The following is a 23464-nucleotide window of genomic DNA, read 5'->3' on the forward strand; positions in this document are numbered from 1 at the left end:
CGGGGCCGGCGGCTCCGGCGGGAGGGGGGGGTAGAGGGAGGTGGCGGGAGGGGAGGGGAGGGGAGGGGGGGGGGACGCGGAGAGGGAACAAAGCGCCGGAGCTGCCAGGTAAGGCCGCGGCTGCCGGTCCCTGCCCGGGGGAGGGGATGGGCAGGGCAGGGAGGGCAGCGCTGACGGGGTTCACACACCACCCCCCCCCCCCTTCCTCTCCCCTCCCTTCCCTTCCTCCTCCTCCACGTATCGGCTGTTTGTGAAAGGAAACCTCGGGGTGAATTTTTCCCCCGTCGGCCTCCTCCCAGAGCCCCGCCGCGCCGGCCCTCCCGTACCCGCGGGCCCCTCCGCTCGGGGGCTGAGGCGGGGAAGGGAAGGTGGGGGAGGGTGGAAGGTGTCGCCTTGAGTTTCTGGCAGCGGCGCGGCGGTGTAGCCTTACCCCGGGGCGGCGGGGCCGGGGGGCGGGATCCGGCGTTGCGCGGCGGCTCCCCAGGGCGCCTCTTCTTTGTGTCCAGGTGGCGGGGCCGGGGGGGGCCGCCGGCGGCCATGGGGGTGCAGGACCGGCCCCAGTGCTTCTTCGAGATAGAAATCAACCGGGAACCAGGTAAGGCTTGAGCCTCTGGCACGAACATTTCTCTCAAGTGCTGTGTTTTGGGTTGTTGTTTTGTTGTTCTTGGGTTTTGGGGTTGTTTTTTTTTTTTTACCACATTTTTGCCTTGATCATTGACTCGAGCCGTTAGCAACGAGTTTAGCCATTGGTGGGTTATTTCCGAGTTAGTTTTTAGTAACTTTTGATGCTTGCTGGGGTGCTGGATGCTCTTTTATTCTGTTTTAGGATTGATTTTCATTTGCGTGCACGGAGAGAGAGGTTCGGTGAGGCTAACGCTGTGCTGAAAATACAAAGCATTCTGTGTTAGGAGCGCTGTCTGGTTATCTGTTCTGCACTGACTGTTTTACAAACTAAAATTGGGGCGAGTTGCGAGGAAGCTGGAGAGGTAGCCCTGGAAGTATTTTTAATCATAGAGTAATTAACACTGGAAAGGGACCTCCGGAGGTCATCCCGCCTCGGTCTTCCCTCCTCCTACTCAAAATGAGTCTTTTGAATGTGAATGAAGAAATGACCGTAGAAGCATAGAGTATCTCACCAGGTGGCCTGTTTTTTTTTTTTTTTTTTTTTTTTCTAAATAAATAAATAAATAAATCTGTCTCTTAACTCATAATTTCTCTACGGGAAGTTAATCACCCAGAAGTGGTAGGCTGTGGATTTTAATCCTGCAATAGCTACTCGATTCCTTTTTCTGTTTTCCCCCACTCTGTAAAAATGGTCGTACAGGTTTACTTACCCACCTTTTCAAGCACAGATTTATTAGTGCGTATTAGTTGTCTCACATACATTCGGTGCTTGATATTGCTGCTGTTTGTCTCTCGGAAAAATGAATAAATGTGATGGCTTCATTATGCTTTCACTTTCATTTTCTGCTTCAATGTTTCTCTGAAAGCCTTTGAAATAAGAGCTTATATCTCTGCATTTTCAGGTGTCAGTTGCATTCAAATGTAACTGTAACCCATTTGACTTGCTTTTTATTTTCGCCAAAATTTCAACAGAAAGATTCGATTCTAACTTCAGTGACCCGATAGGACATATCTATAAATCTGTTGCTGTTGTAAGTCCTCTTTGGGTTATTTTAATTAACAGTGCCTTTTCTGAATACTTTTATTGAAGAGGAAAATGTTAACATAAGTGGAGTTTTAATATTTTCTGTTGCTTTAAAATTCAGACTTACTGTGGAACGAGATTGCTAAAAATGTTGTAGGTTGTGTATGTTTCCAGTTTAGGAATGGTAGTATGATGGGATTGACTTAAAGCAAAGACAATTCATTCTTCATCTCATTTGCTTTTAATCTTTGTTAGGGTTTTTTCCTTTTGACTCTCCATCTAAAGAATGTCTCCCTGTGGTTTTTTTTTTTTTTTCTTCTATATGCGGGTGTTCCTGCTCCCATTTCATAATACCCCTTGCTGCCTTGTCCCCTCCTCAGCCTTGTGCAGTGCATCACGAGTGAAAGTGGATTACCTTGTTTTGCCTCCCATCTACTTGGGTTTGATGACTGATAGCGGTGTCAGAGAGGAATTGCAGCGTTTGTGTTCTTGGTGGCGCAGGGCTTTGGTTACCTGGAGTAGACACAGGGGCTTTGGCTCTGTTCGTGGCTGTCTGTATTTATTTTCTCAATAAAGTAACAGGAATCTCACAGCTGTGTATCGGATTCAGAGCCCTGCTGTTTTTATTGCACCTGACTAATGACTTGTAATTTTTGTTGAGGAAAACATGCCAATTTGTAAAATGTTGGTATGGGGACTGGTTATTCTGCCTTATTCTAGTGTCGGTTCACTCTGCAACTGTGTCTCAGGGTTTAAGGTTATATTCGAAAAAGCTTAAATGTTGCTCTTTTAGCTGTAAGATGACCTTCAGAAGCTGAATCAAGTGTGACTGATAAAGCGGTGCTTCCAGATGACACGAAGCACTAACTCTGAGAGCTGTACTCTCCTGCTGGTATTAACTTTAACTTTTAAACTGCCAGCAGATTGCCAAATTAACATTTTGTTTATTTGACTTTAATACAACTAGCCAATCTACTTGTTCTTTTTTTTTTTTTATTAGATGCTGGGAGAAGGAACTGGGGAAAAGAACAATCCTGGGTTTTGTTGCTAGCCAGGAAATAAGACGGTGCCCCCACCCTGGCTATGCTGAAAAGCTGAACGAGTATCTTTCCACAAAATGCAGAGAATTATAGGACGTGCCTCTCGCAGTACTGGAGACATCTCTTTGCCTGCAGAATACAAAACTGTGTCATTTTTAACAGTGTAGGTTGCTTGGAGTCCAAAAACGTTCCCCCACGCAGCTGCCAACTCTTAGCTTTCCTTGTACAGCCTCTGCTTACCCAGTGTTTGTCAAGAGACCTGTAGCAATGAAAAATAAGAGAGCGGTGCACAAACTGGGTGAGGAGAGCGACCAAGGGTGGTGTGTGTGTGCCTACGTGAGAGAGGAGGGGACTGCAGAGCTTGAATTAGTTTCACTAGATCCCTGAGAAAATACAGGAGTGAATACTGTAGCTTTGGTGGTGCTTTCAGCAGCTTTATTACGCTTTTGTGTCCATCTTTTAATTTTAGCTGCAGAACCTTGGGATAAAACTCGGTGCCTGCTTGTACGGGCCCCTTGCAGTGGGGTAAACTTTGGAGGCTTTGTGGCAGTGGGTTTTAAGTCTAAGTTCAGGCTGCTTTTTGTAAGCTGCCTGTTGAGCATTTTTTAATGAATGCACGTGGTGGTTCCCAGTTTTTAAAAAGCACGTGGAGAATAGATCAGGAATAAGCACGTATTTTGATACCAGCACAGACAGCACCTCTCCCTTCTTTCGGGTCCCCCCTAACAATGGATTTGGACGTGTACAGCGTGGACATGGGAGTAAACTACTTAGAGTATTCCAGAAATCTTGGGATGGCAGCAGATGCCTATTTAAATAATTCTGTCTTTACTCTCTGATGCAAAATCTGTGTGGAGCTTCAGTCTTTCAGGTACCGTGATAATTAGAACAGATGTCTGACTAGGGTCTTGCATACACTGCCTGCTGCTGTAGCAGTTCATGTGGCCATCCAAGATGTCTTTTTCACACATCTCCCCTCCCCAACTGGCTCTATCCGTCATAAAATATGTTATATTTACTCATTTTTGCTTAGTTTTGTTCTTATTCACAGATGAATTTTCCTTCTCAACTTTTAAAATCTTTTTCTCCTGTTTTCTGTTACTGTTTCACCGCTTTTTCCTTCCGCTTTGGTTTCTTTCCTTGCTGGGGTATGTCCCTTCCTTGATCAATGAGTGTTCTTTCATTCCTTCTCTCATTCTAGTCGCTTTTGCCTAAAGTTTGGTGTATTTGGGGATTTCAGCTGCTATGAATTTATGTGAAATAAGCTCCGCTGCAAACGTCACTGTGGTAAGGTGCCTGCGCTAGTAGAGCCAGGGATGCCTTATGGGGTTTTTGTTACCCTTCCTGAAGACAGAAGGTGTTCTTAACTGCCTTCCCATTAACTTCTGGCCCTTTGAAGGCAGAAAATAGATCAGCGCTTTGTCCTTGAACTGGCTGGCCCTCCAGTCGAGTGGGGTACAGCAGGAGCCAAGGGGACATGCTGTGTGGGGAACCCCTGTCAGGGGGCTTAAGGGAGACAGGATATAGACAGGTTCGGGGGGAACTGGTTTAATAAAAGTTGTAATTCACTCATTATATAGAATTGTTGTCGGTGCAGGATGGAATACCCTGAAAACTTACCTTGAGGTCTAGAACAGGTTGGATTAGTAATGGAAGACCAAACCGATCAGCCTCTTCTGCGAGGGGAAGGCAAAGTGTGGTCCCTCACGTGCGTATCTCTGAAACTGGAACAGTGGGTGGTGGTCGCGTGCGGTGATGAAATCTTTTGTGGAGACCGCGGGAGATCTTCAGGTCGTGTTTGTGACAGAGTGGGCTTAGCAGAGAGCTCAGGGAAGAAGTTTGTGGAGGCTTTCCCCCGCGAGGAGCGTAAGGTCGGGTAAGGAAGCCTTAACAAAGCGTTAATGTGGTGAGACTGTATAACCCTGCTCAGGGGAACTGGGACATCCATTGTTTTAACTGATGTTTTAAATAAAATATGTTCTTTTTCCACAGTAAGCTTTTATTTTTCTGAAAGGTGTAGCACGCTTCTACTTCAAAGCAGCCTGTTTAAGTCTGTATGACTCGGTGATGTCTAATTTAGGCATAAATAAATTAAAATACAGTCATTTTAGTGAGCTGTTATTTAAACTTGTCTGCAAAGCTAGTTAAGCCAGTGGGCCTCTGGCAGACATCCTGGTCTCGGTCTGTAAGGGATGTGCATCCCTGTCTTAACGGTTGTAATCTCCCTCAGCAGGATATTCCTGTTGATATACCGGGAATACCGCTGCAATGGCTTCTTACTTGGTTTGCTCTAAGAAGCTGGGAAAAGGCAAACCCAAGACATTTAAATTTAATTTTGAATAACTGGCTTTATTTTGGGAGTATCTGAGATTGACACCTTGATGGCCTAAATATAACATAATCTGGCAAAACCGTTTGTATTACCGTCATTACATTACATTGCATTGCATTCAAGCAGTAGGTGTTTGGCTCCTGAGATTCTCTAAAAAGTTAAGCAGCTAAATTGGAGGAAATTACTGGATAAACATTTGAAATCAATGATCATTTTAAAAACGCTTTGCTAGCAGGAGCCCTTATTACAATATATCATGGATATTCCTACTCTGATTTTTTTTTTTTTAACCACTTAATTTGAATCAAGTACTAGTTCTTACTCAGCTGAGAAATTGGTAAGGGGTTCAGAAACAAAACAAAAGGGAAAAAAGTTTTCATCTTTCAATTTGAAAATAGAGGTCTGAAATGGGATTATTTCTGGTCATTTTGCCTTCTGGTTTCTGTAATTGATACAGCTCATTAGCTACAGATAGCACTTTATGAAATCGAACTTCAAAACAGCTTAGACTTTATATATGCATCCCTGTGTAATTATCAGTAATGGAAACACTTCTTTCGTCGCTTACTCTGATTTTCATCAAAAAACACCTTTAAAAATAAGTTAAAAGCCCGACAACAAATAAGACTACTTTTATCAAAGTATTGTTTTACAAATACTAGGCAGCTGTTAAGTTATGGTTGGATAAATTTCTATGGTGTTGGCTGGCACAAAAAGTACAGCAAAGTACTGTAAAATCTACACTGTGGCATGGACGAGCGCGTCTTCACAGCTATGAGCTGGTGAGAATCAGTCTTCTATTGAGAACAACACTAAATGAAAATTAGAGAGATGTCCTGCCTGCTGATGCATGAAAATAAAGATTTTCATATTTTTTATGACTTCCTCGTGGTACTGGAAGATTCGCATCTCAAGTAAGGCGAGAGTTTCATTATTAAAAACACAACCCCAGCATTTTTTTTGCCGTAGTCTAGAGGTGAGGTGTCTCTGCAGGCTCGCTTCTTGGCTCAGGCTGCCTGAGGAGTCTGGATAGGTTTGTGAGCAGACTTCAGCTATGTGAAGAACTCTTCTTAGCGATTTTTGGGTTGTTTTAATTTACTATTCAGGTCTTACGGTTAGTCACAGAAAACTTGTTCCGTCATCAGATAACTTAACCTTTGTATTGGGGAAATGAAGCTGAAGAAAATACTGGAAATTTTCTCTGTACGGTGAAGATGGCTCATTTCAGAGAAGAGGTGTCTAAATCTGAGGAAATTAATAACATATCAAGTGCTTTTTTAATGTTATGTCAGCACTTACTTTAGCTCCAAGTTTAAAATGAGATGATTTTTTTTTTTTTTTGAGGTAAGAGAAAGATCTGTAGGTTCTAATCTTTTCTTACTTTTTATACAGATTTTTTTTTTTTATGAACAGCTGTGATTTCATACAAGGTGTGAAAATGTGTTTGGTCTTTCTCTGGCGCATTTAATGAACTGTTTGTCAGTGGAAAAGACTTTCAGTGCTTCGTTAGCTTTCGTTAGTGCTAATGGTGTTCATACAATGTAGGTAAAATACAGGTAGTGACCCACCAGATGGACACCCGGTGTGTGGTTTGGGTATTGTAAGCACATTTTACGTAGCCAGATAGAACAAGGTAAGCAGGACTTTAGGTTACATGGAGGTGAGATGTCCTCTTTTAAACTGCACGTGTGGTCTTTTGGTGATGAGCGTGTGCGTTACAGACAGTTGGTGGGAGCTGACGGGCACGGGAAGCTGGTGGACGTTCCTGCTGACAAAGCAGTAGTGAAAGGTGCTGTCGAAGTCGTGATGCCTTCCTTATGAGCGTCTCTTTCCATGTTCTGCCTTGACATCTTCAAGAACTTAAGATGACGTTCTTCTCCCCAGAACGCAGAAGCGGTGGTGTCTGCTGCTTGAGGTGCTAAATTCGGTGGGGTTTGTCTGTGGGACAACAACTTGCAAGGCGAAGGTTTCTTCTGCAGTTCATGCCTGAGGGCAAAAGTCCCTTGTGGAGCCCACGGGCAGTAACACCTTTAGTTATTTGGCAGCTGCCCCCTCGGTCAGTCAGCAGCAGGTCCGTATTTCCCTGCTCTTAGCAGAATGGCGATAGGGACGATTTTTTTCTCCGAAAGGCATCGTGTTATTTCTCGTAGTGAATGCGAGAGGAAATCTGCCCGTGCCTTCCTGAAGCTCAGCTCAGGAAGCTGCTCCGTTCTTTGGCGCTTCTGCGAGCAGAGAGGATTGGGATTTGGGCTCTCCGGAATTGCTGCGCTTGTAATGAAAATTGATAACTCTTTTACTAAACTGCTTTTTCTCTGTTGTGCTCTCTGTGTGGATCTTCAGTCCACACAGCTTATGATGGTTTCTTCACTTCCAAAAAGATGTCTTTTCGTAGTGGTAGTTACTGACACAACTGTTTAATGTGAGGTCCTTGAATATTCCCTGTTTCTTCGTTCTTTGGAGATGGTCCCTACCCATTTTCTTTAGGTTTTCCTGCCGCAATGACGAATGCTCAGAACATTCTTACTGCAGTTAATGAGAGGCAAACGTTTCAACAGCTGAAGGCATCTTGCATTTTTGTTCAACAGGACAAAATACAAGTGGTCTCGGTGTTATTTTATTTCTCCCCTTTTTTGAATGAACAATTCTCCCTGTTGGCAATTGTATGTTTGGACAAAGCCTTACTTACAATTGAACACGGTTTCTTAGGAGCCTCTTAGACTTTTTCTTGGTGGTGAACTATTGAGTAAAATGCATTTGAACTTCAAATTATTTTTTTTTGTCTTTAGGGGAAGGAAGAGAGAAATAATTCCTGCAATAGTTACTTTTTTGTAATTATCTTTGGAGTCTTACCAGTGTACACCGCTAGAGGGTAGTGCTCATTGACAGATCGTTACTGGTTTCCTTGTAATGCTGGCCAACAGTGTTGCTTTTATGGCTTATTTCACAACTTAGAGATAACTTTTTCTTTGCTAATTATGTATTTTGTAAAGATTTAATCTATTTGGGAGATTTTTCAGTTATTTTCTTTTGTAGTGTATGTCCCAGGATCTGGGAAAATAAAATAGAAAAGTGTGAATCCGTTCTAAAATAGTTTTTCTTTGTATGAAATGACTCTTCAGCAGTATTTTAATAGTTCTCCAAGGTACATAGGATAAATACCACCGATAGCATGGGAGTAGCTGTACTGAGAGAGAATTGCTGCGGTCGCTTTGCGTAGACAGAAGCACTGTCTGGTTCATAGTGTCTGGCAAGTGGAGCGTTAGTCCTGCAATTGCTGGTATTGTTCTGCCTTTCGTCTTTCCTGTTTGGTTCATCTATTCTTTTATTTTTAAACTAAAGGATTTTAGGCCAGGGGTGCCAATGACTAGAATCCTTAACACAGTGTGGGACGAAGTCAGCTGAACTTTTTAGGTAATGATCACGAGGAAAACTGGAAACGTAATTCTTCATGTACTTGTGTTAACGTAGAGCTTGGGGCGGTGGGTGAATGACTGCAGCGCTCTGAGGACCTGGATTTATGGTGAATCTTTCTCTTAGTCAAAAATAGAAGTGAACCGATGTGATAAAGTGTTTTAGTGAATCAGTTTGGCTTTCCAGGTTCAAATCAAAATGGAATCGTTAGGATTTTTTAGTAAGTCAGATGTAATTACATTACTTAATATTCTTTTTTTTTACAATATGGTATCATTCTTTCCTGCTGCTTGTTTTAATACATGCGTATTTGAGATGTTTTCTTAGTATGTTTGATAAAATAACTTTTCCCCAGAAAATTGTATTTTTAAAACATGTCAATTTATTTATATGCAAATTTTCTTACATCATTATAAAGAGTTATAAAACTCAAATTTTTTTTTTATCTTCTAGTTGGTCGAATTATGTTTCAGCTCTTCTCAGACATATGTCCGAAGACTTGCAAAAACTTCCTTTGCTTGTGCTCAGGTAAGAAGAATGCTGATATTAAAGATTATTAATATTTCTTACAATTATTATTTGTTTATGCAGGTATAAACCACAGGGTAATAATAGTCATTTCTTTTCTGGTAAAAATGAAGCTGAGACTTCTTAGCACTGAGGAAGATTTGAATAATGCATAGCAGAAAATAATGTGGTATTCTAGAACTGTGACTGAGTTAGGGTAATGGAGGCAGTACATGGTTACAGAATGCAAAACTGAATTTATGGGACAAAACATAAAAACACTTTTGGGGTTTTTTCTGTCCCTAATGTCGGACTCCTGTAGATAAAGTGACTGACAAGGCTGAGGCTATGGTGGAATTATTGATGGCTCGAGTTACACAAGTGTGATAAAGGCAAGCAATTCCTTAGGATTTATCAGGAGAGACATTATTGATGTCACTGCACAATATAATGGTGACATTTGACTTAGGACACTCCATGAAATTTTGAATATATGTAAATTTTTTCTTCCATAAAATGTTGATTTGATATAATCCTAAAATTTTGAGTGTATATCGGGTTCATAGAAATTCTACACAGGGATCAGAGGACAGGAGCATCTATTAGACCTGAGAAAATTGTTTCATTTCTAGCTAAAGGAAGGACTTAAAGGGAACAGTATGGTGCCTAAGAAATCCTGGGATTGTTTGGTAGGAGAGAAGAGATCCGTGAAATCAGAGAGCATCAGCAAAAGAATGTCTAGGTATCATGTAGCACCCTCCAACCCATTTTTTAAGCAGGACTTCACTTTTTAAAACTGATTTCTAATGATTGTAAGAGTAAGGGTAGTAAGGGTTTGGTGGGTTTTTTTTGGTCTGCACTGTTCCTCAGGGATTTTTCAGCTGTAAATTAAAGATTAATCTGGATGAAGTTGTTAGAGGAATTGGTGTGTGTTATTTATGTGAAGAATGCTTTCTGTGTCTCTTGGTGATCTCCTGGTCTTTTATAGCTGAATGCTCAGCAACTTGCAGTATACCTTGAATTAACTGCACCAGTGGAGCCTCTACCTTGTGTATGAAATAACTCTTTTCCAAATCATTAAAACGCTCCAGCAAGACATTCCAGGCAGCAGTTTAACATCTGGGTTTAGTGAACAGCCTTTAGCTAACTGGTTACGGGAAACATGTTGATATCCTTATGCATTAACTTCTTCAAGTTCATCTTGTCAGAGCTCAAATCCCAGGGTGTGGTGTGTTCTAGATAATCTCTGTGAAGATTTAGAAGAGCTTTATAATACTGTGAACTTGTGGAAGGTACCGTACCTATCATTTTTTTCTGAGGTCTGTGTGGTGATGCCCCCTCTTTTTATCTTACTTTCTGATTATTTTTTTTTTTTAATCACTTCTGCTTATTAAAGAGATACCTAGGGATAGACGGAATGGGAAAGAATGGTGCAGCTATCATAGAAAAATGGGAACTCGTTTGAAGGTTATCATAATCAAAATACATTACAAATGATAAGAAATAAAATGCAGTAGCAGACTGAATAGCATAATGTCTGAGCTTCGTGTTCTGTAGCTCTTGTTTAAATCTTTACAGCAGCTTTGCTAGAAAAATGTTAGGTGGAGATAAAGGAAGGATAAGGTGCTGGAGATGATGAGGAATGAAACAAGCAGAAAAAAAGAACAACTTAAAAAAAGTCTGACTTCTTTGTATTGCATCCCTGTTTGAATTCGGCTCTACAGCTGGCTGTACAGGTTTCATTGAGGTCTTCAGCTGGAACCTGTCTTTAATTGGAAGAACATGTAAAACTATGGAGGTCTACTCTTGAGATCCAACTTGCAGACTCAAAAGCTACCTGAAACGTTTGTTTCATTCTTGCAGATTGTGTTTGCTACTGCCTACTCGTAGGATAGAACGGGGATTTGACAGATATCTTAAAACTTGCTAATAAATACATGATAATTAAATTCTGCAGGGGAGAGAGAAAAGCATATAGAAGAGCCTGAAGTAATTTAATTTCTTTTGGTGAATGTGATGCTTAAGAGTATTGAGTTATATTCGTTTCTTTTGCTGTTAGAAGCCGTCTCTCTTCTGCTGTGGTGGTTCTCAAACTTGAACTCAGGATGGCTGAGCTTGGAGGCTAGAGTTGCACGGCTAACGCTAATTCTTCTCTTACTTGCACTAATTACATCTGCGCTACTGTTCAGTTCGCCTGAGGGGTTCTTTTCCTATCAAACTCTGCTATCTGTGCCTTTCTGCTTCTCCTTGACAAGTTCTTGCAGTGCACTTGTTACTGCTAGTTGATCTGCGTTATGCGTGCCGTCTTCCCTGCCCTCCTGCCTTGCACTGTCAGAACCTTGAGTGCCTCAGAATCTAAGCTGAACAGTGCACGGGGAGGGCAGGAAAGCTCTGCAGAGGGACCTGGACAGGCTGGATCGATGAGCTGAGGCCAATGCCATGAGGTTCAACAAGGCCAAGTGCCAGGTCCTGCCCTTGGGTCACACCAACCCCACGCAGCGCTGCAGGCTGGGGAGGAGTGGCTGGAAAGCTGCCCGGTGGGAAAGGAGCTGGGGGTGCTGGTCAACAGCCGGCTGGACATGAGCCAGCAGTGTGCCCAGGTGGCCAAGAAGGCCAACAGCCTCCTGGCCTGTATCAGCCATGGTGTGGCCAGCAGGAGCAGGGAGGTGATCATGCCCCTGTACTGGGCACTGGTGAGGCCGCCCCTCAAATGCTGGGTGCAGTTTTGGGCCCCTCCCTGCAAGAAGGACATTGAAGTGCTGGAGCGTGTCCAGAGAAGGGCAGCAAAGGTGGGGAAGGGTCTGGAGAACAGGTCTGTGAGGAGCGGCTCAGGGAACTGGGGGTGTTCAGCCTGGAGAAGAGGAGGCTGAGGGGAGACCTTATCGCTCTCTACAGCTACCTGAGAGGAGGTTATGGTGAGGTGGGGGTCGGTCTCTTCTCCCAGGTCACAGGATGAAAGGAAAAGGCCTCCAGTTGCACCAAGGGAGGTTTAGAATGGACGTAGGGAAAAATTTCATCACCGAAAGGGTTGTTGAGCATTGGAACAGGCTGCCCAGGGAAGGGGTGAAGTCGCCATCCCTGGAGTTCTTTAAAGGACCTGTAGATGTTGCACTTAGGGATGTGATTTAGTGGTGGACTTGGCAGTGTTGAGTTATTGGTTGGACTCGATGATCTTAAAGGTCTTTTCCAGCCTAAACAATTCTATGATAAAGGCAACATGGCTACAGAGTACCAGATGTCCTCACTTGTTCTGTTAGGGACCTCACAGCAACTTGATTTGGGCTGTACACTTCTACTGTGTCGTTGTGAAGAGCGGCTTCACTTGTCACAAGGCAAGGGGATATGTCCTGAGAGAAAGACTGGAGCTCAGTGATTGAAATGCCGTTCCCATCGTCATGCTTGCTGCCCCCTCCATAATCTCTGCGAGGCAAGGCAGGATGTTTTTGTCAGAAACAGATGGAGGAGGACAGGGAGATTCTGGCTGCCTTCCTGCAGCCTGACATGGCTGTCAGAAATAGACCTGGCTACTGTGAAAGAACGCTGTCTGCCTTGACAGCCAGAGGCTCCTTGCATTTCAACTAAAACATCTGGACTTGCAAACTGGCATTTGCAGGTCCTTCAGTCGGTCCACTTATTCAATAAGCACAAGCCCATCTGCTCTTTGGTGCTTTTGTCAGGAGCTTCTCTTCTCATAATCTCGAACCAAGACCGCTGTTGGGCACCTGGTTCAAAATATCTCGGGTTGGGTTGGCAGTGCAGAGTGTTAATAGGGCGTGAGAGCAACGTTCACCTGCCACAGGGAGAAGGGCACTTTGATAAAGGCCCTCGTGTGGTGCCGCCCTCAGCTAATGGGTTGTCCCGTGCAATCACCAAGTTCTCCTCCACCATCCCAGTTCCAAGTGGTTTGCAGCACATGGGAAGGAGCTGCTTAGGCAGGGAGGCTGCAAGTAGGTGGGGCTTGAAGACATTTTTTTTTTTTCTTTTTCAGACAGAATTCAGGCATATTTAAGGCAAAAAGAATAAGGCTAGTATGTGACCATAAACAAAATAAAGAAGCCCAGCCCGTGAGTTTTGTACTGGTCATTGCAGAAAAGTCTGAGCTTAGGGAGGTGCTGCAGCTCTAACTGGTGGAACAACTGGTCTCTTATCTTTTGTCTGACTGGGAGTCCGAGGATTGGTTTTGAGAATCAGAGTGACATAGTACGGCTCTTGCAGGGAGTTGAGCAGCTTAAGTGCGTTGTCTTAAGTGGTTGTGGCTTATGGGGAAGTTTTATGACTTTGCTCATAGTTGTGTCATGCATGAAAGGAATGGAACATTGCAAATATTGCCATTTATTATGATAGGGACTGTGCTGTCTTGGCGATACCATAAAGGAGAATAAAAAAAGGGACACAGCTTCTGGCTGTGGTCTAGAGGTCACCTTAATGTACCAGCTCAATTGTGTGGTCAAGTGCAATGCAGGATCCCATTCTGTAAGGGGGTTATCCATAGCCTGAGGGATGTGCTGAAAAATGACCGAAAATGTAGGCAGCTACTCCTTGGTGTTGATTGAGGTGAGGTTTCCAGTGCTGTAGCAAAGAGGGGCGTATTTTGGGGGGAAAGGCGGGGGGTGTCCACCCCTGTAATAAAAAGCTTGGATGGCTTCTGTGGAAAATAAAGATAGGGTGGGAGAAGGCATGGGTAATGGGTATGGAGAGTCAGGGTACTGGAAAATAAGTTGTATTGACTGAGTGAAGGCTTCTGCCAGTACAATAAGCAGCAATGGCATGAGTGGGTTTTGTACCACAAACTGCTCTTTGCCTTCATCCTGGCAGCGATAGGCTGTTGGAAATGGCAAATCTGGGGTGGTTTAGCCTTCAGTTGATTTTGGGTGGAGGAACGATAGATTGCCAAAGGGGAGCGTTGGCTCTGGGTAACCAGTACACGTGCAGTGCTGAGGGCACTCTGTGGTACAGAACATACTGGTGAAGTGTCCCCTGACGGAGCGTCAAATGCCTGTTCCGTAACTAGAGGTGGGATGAAGCTGGGTTATTTGTCCTGCCTTGTTACAGAACATCTCCTGCACATGTGGTTTATGTGGGATTTTAGCTGTTGCACAGGGTATGATACCCCTGTTACTCTTCATTGCTGTGTTCTGCCAACTCCCCTGTTCTTGGAAGCTGAAGTCGATGTCTTTTGATGTTCCCTTGACTGGACCAGTATAAATCCCTCATATGAACCTACTGCGTAGGATTTCTGCCCTGCCAGTCGTAGTACCCTCGTCCATACGCCCAGTGCAATTTTTCTTCTAAATTCTGGAAGAAATGTTAATGAAGCTCGAGGTTCTGTGATGTCTTTCTCAAAAATCACTAGCAGACCTGAGCTACAGCTGTACCGGGGGTCCCCTGCGTGCCACTTCTTAGGAAACCTGAGGCTCAGAAAGGGTTAACAAGTACTATGGCCTGGCCTGGCTTGGCTTCTGCTGCTGGGTGAGAATGGCCCTGGTACCAGTTCAGGTTGGGGGGGATTTTTTTTTTTTTTCCTTTCCCCCCCCGTTAAGATTCTCATTCAGTTTGTCCTGGAATGGTTCTTGGATACACAATTCTGCTCCCCTGTTCTGTCAGTCCTTTCAGAAATGGGAGAGTTTCATACCGAGGTGGGAAGGGCTGGCGCCGGACAGATTGGCATTGAGGGGTGGCCTGACGCTGTGGATGGATTGGTGAAGATGTGACACATGCTTGGAGTAGCTCAATCCCACTTTTCCAAGAGTGGATCTCATTGAAACCGAGTTGAAGTCTGTTCCGAGCTCACATATCTGCTCTGGGATTCAGCTGCCGCATCCAGACGTATAAGTGGTTTGAAAAGGGCTCTGGTGTAAGCTTCAGCTAACACAGCAGTGTAGCTATAACCACAGAAAATAGTTAACCCATCACTCATAAGCTCTTGTTTTGTTATAAATTGTCCTGAATGGATTGCTAATAAGTACAGTCCTTCTTGGGAGGAATTTTTATTTTAAAAAACAACCTAATTTTTACTTGAGAGTCCCTTTGTAAGGGGGTCCCTTTTGCTATTAATGAACAGTAAAAAGGCAACAGGTAGGACTGTGTTATCTTACAGTTGTGCTGTCCTGACGAGCCTCTTATATCCGTTAGCCCTAGGGAGGTAAAACCCTTGGGATTTGTTCAGTGACAATTTGTAGATCCCTTTTGTTTAACCTTCTTGCAGGTGAAAAAGGAATTGGCAAAACAACTGGAAAGAAGCTGTGTTACAAAGGCACCACATTCCATCGTGTGGTTAAAAACTTCATGATTCAGGGTGGGGACTTCAGCGAAGGTAAAATACGCTTTTAAAACGGAAATAGTTTACATGGCACAGAAATGTTATAACTTATGTGGTTATAGTGTAGCTTTAGAAAACGCTGTGAAAGTACTACAATGCCATAAAAATATTTCGGTGAAGTGTAGCACAGATCACTGATTTCTCTGTTAATGTTTGAAATTCTGAAATGCTTCAACTGAAGAAATATTTGTTTAGAAAAATGTGTTAAGTTAAAGAAGGAAAAAACACCCTCGCTGGAGCTGATGGCACCTTTCTTATTAAAACAATTCAAATGCAGACTGTAGTCTTAACTGCTTTTCACTTTAGTGTTGCCTCTACTGCGGACACAAATAACGCCCTGTTGATACAGGGACGTAACTGTTTGAATAAGTTTGAACATACGAAGATAGCGAACGAGCTACCAGTGTTTAATGGATGAGTCTCTAAAAAGAGATTTTCCAGAAGTGTCTTTCCTTGCGGTGTGTGCGCAAGATAATGTTTTAGCCTGTTGTCCCTCCCTGCAATACCCCTCCTTACCAAAATATCGTATCATCTTTGCTGTGTCCTGAGATCTTGTACCTGATAAGATGGTCACAGAGAGGGAATGTCTTGTTTTGAGTCGAGCAGGATGGATGCCTTTAAAACTCCTAGCTGCTTTCTTACCTCATCTGTTCTAGTGGTCTCTCGGCTGCTGGGAGCCAGGCAAGGTTGTTGGTCGTACCTGCTGTTGGCGTTTGGTTTGGTTTGGTTTTGCTTGCTGTTGTTTTTCTGTCTGCTGCTGCTTTAGCAAATGCTGGAGAGGAGCCTTGGGAGCCTGGCTTCAGCCTTTCCAGAATTCAGAGGCACCGAGGCGGTCTTCCTTCTCAGTATTTTGGGTGTCACCAGGATAATGCACGGCTGTGACGTTTAATGAAGGAGCTTGTGCTCAGATACTAGTAACTGGCCAGAGTGTCCTGGTTTGGTATGAGCTGGTGGGATGTTACATACAGCTTTTTTGTCCATAAAGGAAACGAAAGGTTTAATTGACGCTTTTTAATGCGCAGGTAATGGAAAAGGAGGTGAATCTATTTATGGTGGCTATTTTAAAGGTAAGAGGAAACACATCTTTACAGATTCTTTATTCAGTTCTGAGATAAGTCTTGATTCCCAAGCTACTTAATGAAAACAGGTCTACTTATAGATCACCTTTTGCATGAAACTAATGTTGCATGAGAATTCTTTTTATATGCATGACTTTCGGATAATTTTTTTTTGGTAATATTTAACTTTAACTGACGATTAATTAAGGCTAACATTATTGATTAAACATGACTTTCAGCATGGAGGTTAGGCAACTTTATTCATGAATAAACTCCTATCTTCCTGCCTAAAACTGTCAACATATTCTTTTGTTTATAGAGAATGTGGTCTTTTGCAAAATGAAAAGGTAAGAGACAAAAGCTCAGTAACACAAATTCAAACTCTGTTCCCTTGTACCCTCCCTAGTAAATATATAGACAACTGATACGTCCGTTTGTAGATGGATATCTGTGTTGCTTGGAGAAATGAAGAGTTCTGTGTCTAACCTCTCTGAGGGTTAATGACTTATTCTGAGAAAGAATACTGGCATAATTTCCAGCTCTAAACAGTTATTTCTTCTTTTGTTAATGCCCCTTTCCTCCCCTTCCCTACTCAAGGTTTGTATGCTTAGTGTTCGTTTCTAAAAGTGTTTGACTTTGTTTATATGCTACACAAGTTATTTTACTTGCAAAGAATTTGTAAATAAATGTACATTTACCTCTCTTTAAAATCTGTTGTTGGAAGGAAAATGGTGAGTTTATAAAGCATTCATTTAAAGACATACAATTATCCCTTGCAAAAAACCCCCCAGGTAGTTACAGTGGTATTCAAGTGTTAATGAAGGCACTAGGTGTGTTTATGTAGGAGCCCCGGGTTCTGTGTGCTTCGCAATATCTCTGCGTGGTTAAGTGCATGCCATTAAGTTTGTCTTAAGCAGAGTCGTAGTTGTGTGTTTAGCCAAAAGAAAGTCTTTTGACCAAGAAGTTACTAGGGCTTGTTTCGAAAGGCGGTGAGTGCTAAACCTGCAGCGCTGTGGTTTGATACGTAATCTTAAAAATAACGGCTTTGGACACGCAAATTACTGTCTTTAGCTTGGAAAAGGAACTTCAGAATGCCTGGTTCTGTGTTACGCTGTCCAACCAGAAGTCCTCTGTAATTCACTAGAGTATAAACTGCATGTTTAATTTAGTCTTAATTGATTTTTATACTTGGGTTGCAGGAAGAATATGTTGTTTAGTTTCTCATTCAGGTATCTAGGGTTTGGGGTTTTTTCCTCTTGTATGTTTTGAGACTTCCAGTTTCAGATGGACAGGTGGCTTTTAACATGCCATACCAGGGGAATGGCTTTTTCTCTAATCTTTCAACCTGAGGTGCATGCTGTGTAAATAACAGTATTGTGTTGTGTTAAGTCTCGTTCTAGGATGTCAGTAAGTCTGCCAGCCGCCTTCTTATTCAGAAAGTGCTGGATTTAAATCCAAGTCCATGAGAATTTAACGTTTATCGAAGACATAATGACTTTATTTTTTTTTTCACTAGAAACGTTTGTGCTACATCTGAACTTTTCCTTTAAGAATGCTTTCTGTCTCAACTTCTTCTACTGTAACTTTTGAGAGGCTTGTTTAAACTTGATTTTTTCCAACCTGTTCATGTTTCTTCAGCAGCAGCAGAATTTCTCCTTATAGCATCCATAAGTTACTAAGAAAACTAGACTTGCATTCCTTGGCAGGGAAAATCTGACAAACATATTTTTTCTTCAAACAGATGAAAACTTTATTCTCAAACATGACAGAGCGTTCCTTTTGTCAATGGCAAACCGAGGGAAACATACCAATGGTTCCCAATTTTTCATGTGAGTAGAAGTAATATGACAGTTGAGCTTTTCTTAAACAGAGAAGCGCTGTTCATGAGAAAGATGGTATTGCTAAATTATCTGTAACGATGTTATCCACCTATTTTAAGTAGGGTTGAGTGGGTACCTGCGGTGTAAGCTATAAGAGGAAACGTTAGTTACTGCCATTTGCTTGTGGCATTCATTTGGATGAGAAGCTAGTACTACATGGATGTTCCTTGTTCGTTGCTTTTCACCCTAAAAATATGGCTTATGCAGTAAGTTCTTAGTGTCCAGAAAATCGATTCTTTGGCTTTGTGTGTGCACCAACCAAATCTTAACAGATTATCTGCCCATCACAGCATTGAGTGTTGTACGCAAAAGGGAGTGAGAGCTAGAGGTGGTTTGTATGGGTTTGCATGTGCTCTTTAAAATACGATGGTTTATGATTTGGTTTGGGGGGTTTGTTTTCTTTTTGTGGGGGGTTTGTTTATTGTTTTGGTTGGGTTTGGGTTGGTTTATTATTTTTTTTTTGGAGTGTTTGTTCCTGACATGCTACTATTGCTGCATAGTTCAGTTTACTTGTGCGTATACCGAGTACTTTGGTACCAACACGATGTAAAATTGTGTGCTGATAATGCGATTTTTCCTTCATTACCTTAAAAAGAAAAAAAAAATCCATTGTAGTATGTAGCCATATTCTGTTAAACTGTAGAAAGCACATGACTGCCATCAATAAATACTCAGGTCTGATATTTCAGGGTCTTCTGGTTAAAGTAGTTGTATTGTAGGTTCAGTATTAGTATTTTTAAACTTGCTAATTTTTATGTGATTATTCCTTCTGTTAATGCCCTTTTAAAAATTGCCTTCTGTTAATGTTTAACAGTTTGTATTTGGAAAGATCTGGATTATAACTTTGGGCTTGTGCCGAGAAGAACTTTATGAAATAACACTGGTGTCTTCAAAAGTAAATTTTAGTGTAGTTACTTAACTAGAAAAACTTTTTTCTTTGCCATCTTTCTTGGGGGATAAGAATGAATGGCGCTTCCCTGTCTTCAGTAAAGGAGTAAATTGTCCTCAAGAGTCTTTTCTTTGCTTGAAAAAGATCTTCAGTATGATATGGTGAAGTTCAGATAAGAGACATTTTTAGGTCTCTTCCTAAAGAATGCCCTAAAAATGGAAAATGATTAGGAGCCTAAGAGGAAGTCTTTCACAGTTACCACTGTTCTGACTTTCCATAGAGATAAAATCATGTCAAAAGGTTGTTTTCTGTTACCTTCAAACCAAATTTCAGATGTTATGCTTCCTTACAGTAAATCTGGATGGATGTTTGTGCACATTAATACGGAAAACAATCTCTCTATAAAAAACCCCTGTGGTTTAACAAGCTCTCTGAGAGACATTGGTTCGCTGTTTACTGCTTGGTGACTTATCTTTTGGTTCTCTTGTCACAATTTTCCATTTTTAAGCTTATCTGAACACTATATATAAAACCTTAACGATGTCACATCAGTCAAGAAGCTATCATTTGAGGGCTCTAAAGTTTCTTTTCTCTCCTGCGTTTGATTCAGAAGTCATCTTCTTTCCCTTATTCTTAGTAGACTCGGCTTACTTGTTCAATTAGATTTAACAGACGTAAGCACCTTGTCTCTCCCCACACACCAAAACAACCTGAGGTTGTGTTGGATGCTAAATTATAACTCACATGGGACAGTAAAATGAACACTATTTAAGAGCACTTTCCTCAAATACAGAAGTATTTTGAAAGATGCAGATTTCTTCCAAAACTGTGGGGGTTTTTTCATCAAATCACTGTAAAGAGAGAGCGTTAGTGTGGTGGGAGTTCAGGCAGAGTAAGATACCCAAATGTAATCGTCTTCATTCACCTCGGCTGCCTGTAGGAATCTAAAGCCATTTTTAGGGTCCTGGGGTGTCCCAGCTGGCCGACAGCTGCTGGGAGAGAAGGATGTGGCTGTTCTGAAGGTCGTGTGTCTTACCTGCCTTGCGGATTTCCTGGATAATCCTGTAATGTCTCAAATGGCATCAGTTTGTCCTGGAGTCAGGCAAGTGAGTCGAGCCCAGGAGTAAGCTCCCGGTATAACCGATGAGGTTTTGGTGGGTTCTGTCCAGTCTTTAGGCCTCCGTGACCTTCTTGACCAGGGCTCTTTCCATTTTGCCGCATGCAGACATCCAGTGCTGTTTGAGACCCCACTGGGAACTCCGAGACGGGCAGCGCAAGTATGATGTGGCGCTTCCAAGACACCCTGCGCTCCCGGAGCAGCAACTGAAAGCCAGGCAGGATCCGACAGGGCAGCTCAAGGTGCCTGTGTGCTGGCAACTGGGCGTTCTCCCCATCTGACCAGCAGCTGAGACACCTGCCTCGCTTGTGGGTGCCTTTACTGTTCGAGTTTGTGCTGTTCACCAAGCCCTGCCTTTGGCCTCTGGTGCTGCAGCTGATCCTGGGCATTAACACGTACCATTACGGAGTCGGTACAGAAGCCCTGAGGCTGCTCGTGAAGGCGTGTGTGTGTGTGTCTGCAGTCAGTTGGAAAGTCAGGTTCATGTTTGATAACTCATTTGATGAATAGGCAAGGCTGGATGGTGAAATATGCAATATATTAGGGCATTTAGTCTGGCTCGGTGACGTTTGTCTGATTATTGTAGGGAATGTACTGTGCATCTCTGCAGCTGTGCTTTAGTCAGATGTTTGCTGCCTTTAGTGATATACTTTATGCTGAAATTAAAGTGTGTTTCTTAAAAGAATGCTCAATTACTCGGTTTATCATTAGGAAGGACGTTCTTCAAACGTATAACCTGAAAATTGTGTGAAAGGCAGGCAGTCTTCAGTGGCAGCCTTTAGGTCTTTCTAATGGTTTGAACGTGTTTAATTGTTATCGATTCCATTTACAGAAAGGGAAATAGTTCGTTGCCATCTGCACTTCTTGAGACCTCTCTGCATATTTTTTTTTAATAGATAACATCAGGGATGAGAGCTCTATATTTCTCTATTGTACGTGTCTAAAGTAGCAGATAACAGTGAAAATAAGTTATTTTCTTTTATATTTATATAAGTATTTGTCCAAGAAGAGCTAAAATAGCAAGAATCCTGACTATAACACTTCTACTTATTTCTCAGAAGTGCTTTCCCTACTTACCACAGACAAGTGTCATTTGGAATAACTACTCTGTACAGAAAGCAATCGGGCAGCGAGTATCTCTTTGGCAGACTGCGCTAGCTGGTCACAACACGACTATGCAATGATTAAAAGTTGTTAAAACTGGAGCCACAATGGCCAGGTTTACTTGAAATAGAAGCTCCAGACTAATCTTAGTATAAACAGGCATCTGACCAGTCCTAAAGTATCATCAGCTTGCTTTGATTCATCAGGAATTTCTCTGGCATGAATGAGCTTGGAGCATTTCTAAGCAACAATAGAGAACTGGGCATGGAAAAGACAGCGTGAGTACTGTTAGGAAGTTCCAGTGAGGCCAGTGTAAAAAGAATGAACATAAATTAAAGCACTGGTAGAAACTGGTGAGATGTAGAAGTAGAATAAAGAATCAGAAGTGGCATACAATGTCAGAAGTGCTGTGCTTAATGCTCCTTGACTAATTTTCCCTGCTTATTGTTTTTCTTACTTGACTAGGAGTAGCAGTTTGGTTGAAAGGAGAATGCTTAGCTAAGGAAGGATTATGCTTTTCATGCACATGTACGTGAAATAGGCCAAGTCTGTTCTCACATGTGCCTGAGAAACATTTCCTAGTCTGAAGAAATGCATCTTGTTGAAATCCAGCAGCGTGAGCGCAGAGACCGTCCCTTTATAATGTTTGGATCTGAGAAATACTGGAACTTCCATTTTCTTTACCCAAAGGGATCTGTTGTAGCATTTTATTGCAGACTTGCGTTGCAGGTGGTTGTAAGGCAAGGTTATAAATTGGCTACTTCTTGTTTTCAATGGCACCACTGTTTAACTTGATCCTTTCCTGTGAATAACTTCTGTCAGAACCATCAGCAGTTGTTCTAAACACCCCCCGAGTTGTGTTAATCTTTTAATTGTCCCATTTCTATGTTGATACTCAGATGTGGAATCCCTAGGACAGGGCAGAGGGTGACAGGAACCCCTCCAGTATCATCTTCCTTTTTCGATGTGCTCCGCTATCTGTGTGGAGCTGCTGCTGATGAGGTGGTTATATTGGGGTGAGTGCCTCTAGAGCACGGCACAGCTACAGCTAACGTCTTTGGGTCCCCGGTTTAGAGTCGGAGGCAGGGGGATAGTTGGCCTCTTCTTGGATGCTCCAGCTCAGGGGCTGTATGACTTGTTGGGTGATGTTCTTCTCGAGCGAGGGGTTCTGCTGCTCGCTCCAGCTGATCTGACAGCGGCGTCTGTCTTCAGAGCAACTCCACCGTGCCCGTGGCCCTGCCCAGCCTGCTAGGGAGGAAAGTTGCGATACAAAAGAAGTGCAACTCTTGGGGAAAACGGGTATATAAAGTGCTGTAAAATTAATGAGACTCCTGAGCCTACAAGTGCTTGCATGGGCTTAACGTTGCTTCCGTTGCCCTGCAAAATCTGTCAAGCTGCACTTACTAGAAAAAAATAGACGTGCCTGTGCAGAACGAAATGTAAAGAAAACAATAGGAGGCAAAAAGAAGTAACCAACCTCTTTGTTGTCATTGGGAAGGTTTGTGTAATGATTAATTTATTGCCGTGTTATTTAGCCACGTTACTGAGGAATACGCTCTTACTGCAACTTACAGGAGCCCGAGGTTGTGTTCCTTATCAGTTCAAATGCTTGGAGTTCTTGCCTCTGTGTTCAATAGCTATTTAAAACTTGAGGCTGTTTTGTTGTTACTGCTGGATTTATGATTTTTCTTTTTTCCCACGTTGAGGATATTGTTGGTTTAATGTGTCTCTCAAGCTCTGCTTTCTTGCTCAAAACTAAAAAGCTTTTTTTTGTTGTTTTAAAAATGTTTCTAATGTGTGGTGCCATGCCTAGTTACTAAATTCAAACAAACTAACCACTTAGTCTGCTAAGTGAAGGATAAAATACATTGTGAGGGCTCTTTTGGTTTGATTTTACAAATGATTTCTGAATGTTACCAGCTTATTAAAAGTGGTTCATTTCTAAGTTGTTTTGGTGTCCCAAACCAGGTATTTTTCTAATCAACAGCAAATCTTTTTTTTTCTACTGCAGATGAAATGCCTTTGAGCTAATTTTTAAACAGTTGTCAGCAATATAAAAATCTAAAAAATTCAGGTGAAAGGGGCTGATGTTGCATTGTCTTTGAGCAAAAGTGAGATCTGTGCAGGTCCCATTGGCTCGATCAGCCCGTGTGACAGCA

General features: G+C 42.4%; 1 protein-coding gene across 1 annotated transcript in view; it reads left to right on the forward strand.

The window, feature by feature from the left end:
* The first annotated feature begins 537 nt into the window (after positions 1-537).
* The window catches only part of NKTR (natural killer cell triggering receptor), a 40999-nt gene continuing 18072 nt past the window's right edge, over positions 538-23464 (forward strand). Inside the window, exons 1-5 of the mRNA XM_086466481.1 lie at positions 538-595; positions 8885-8959; positions 15144-15251; positions 16280-16324; positions 18057-18144. Coding sequence (XP_086322607.1) covers positions 538-595; positions 8885-8959; positions 15144-15251; positions 16280-16324; positions 18057-18144 — 374 coding nt within the window. The remainder of the gene's footprint in view (positions 596-8884; positions 8960-15143; positions 15252-16279; positions 16325-18056; positions 18145-23464) is intronic.

This window comes from Leptosomus discolor, chromosome 6, assembly GCF_034619465.1.
Source record: "Leptosomus discolor isolate bLepDis1 chromosome 6, bLepDis1.hap2, whole genome shotgun sequence".
NCBI lineage: Eukaryota > Metazoa > Chordata > Aves > Leptosomiformes > Leptosomidae > Leptosomus > Leptosomus discolor.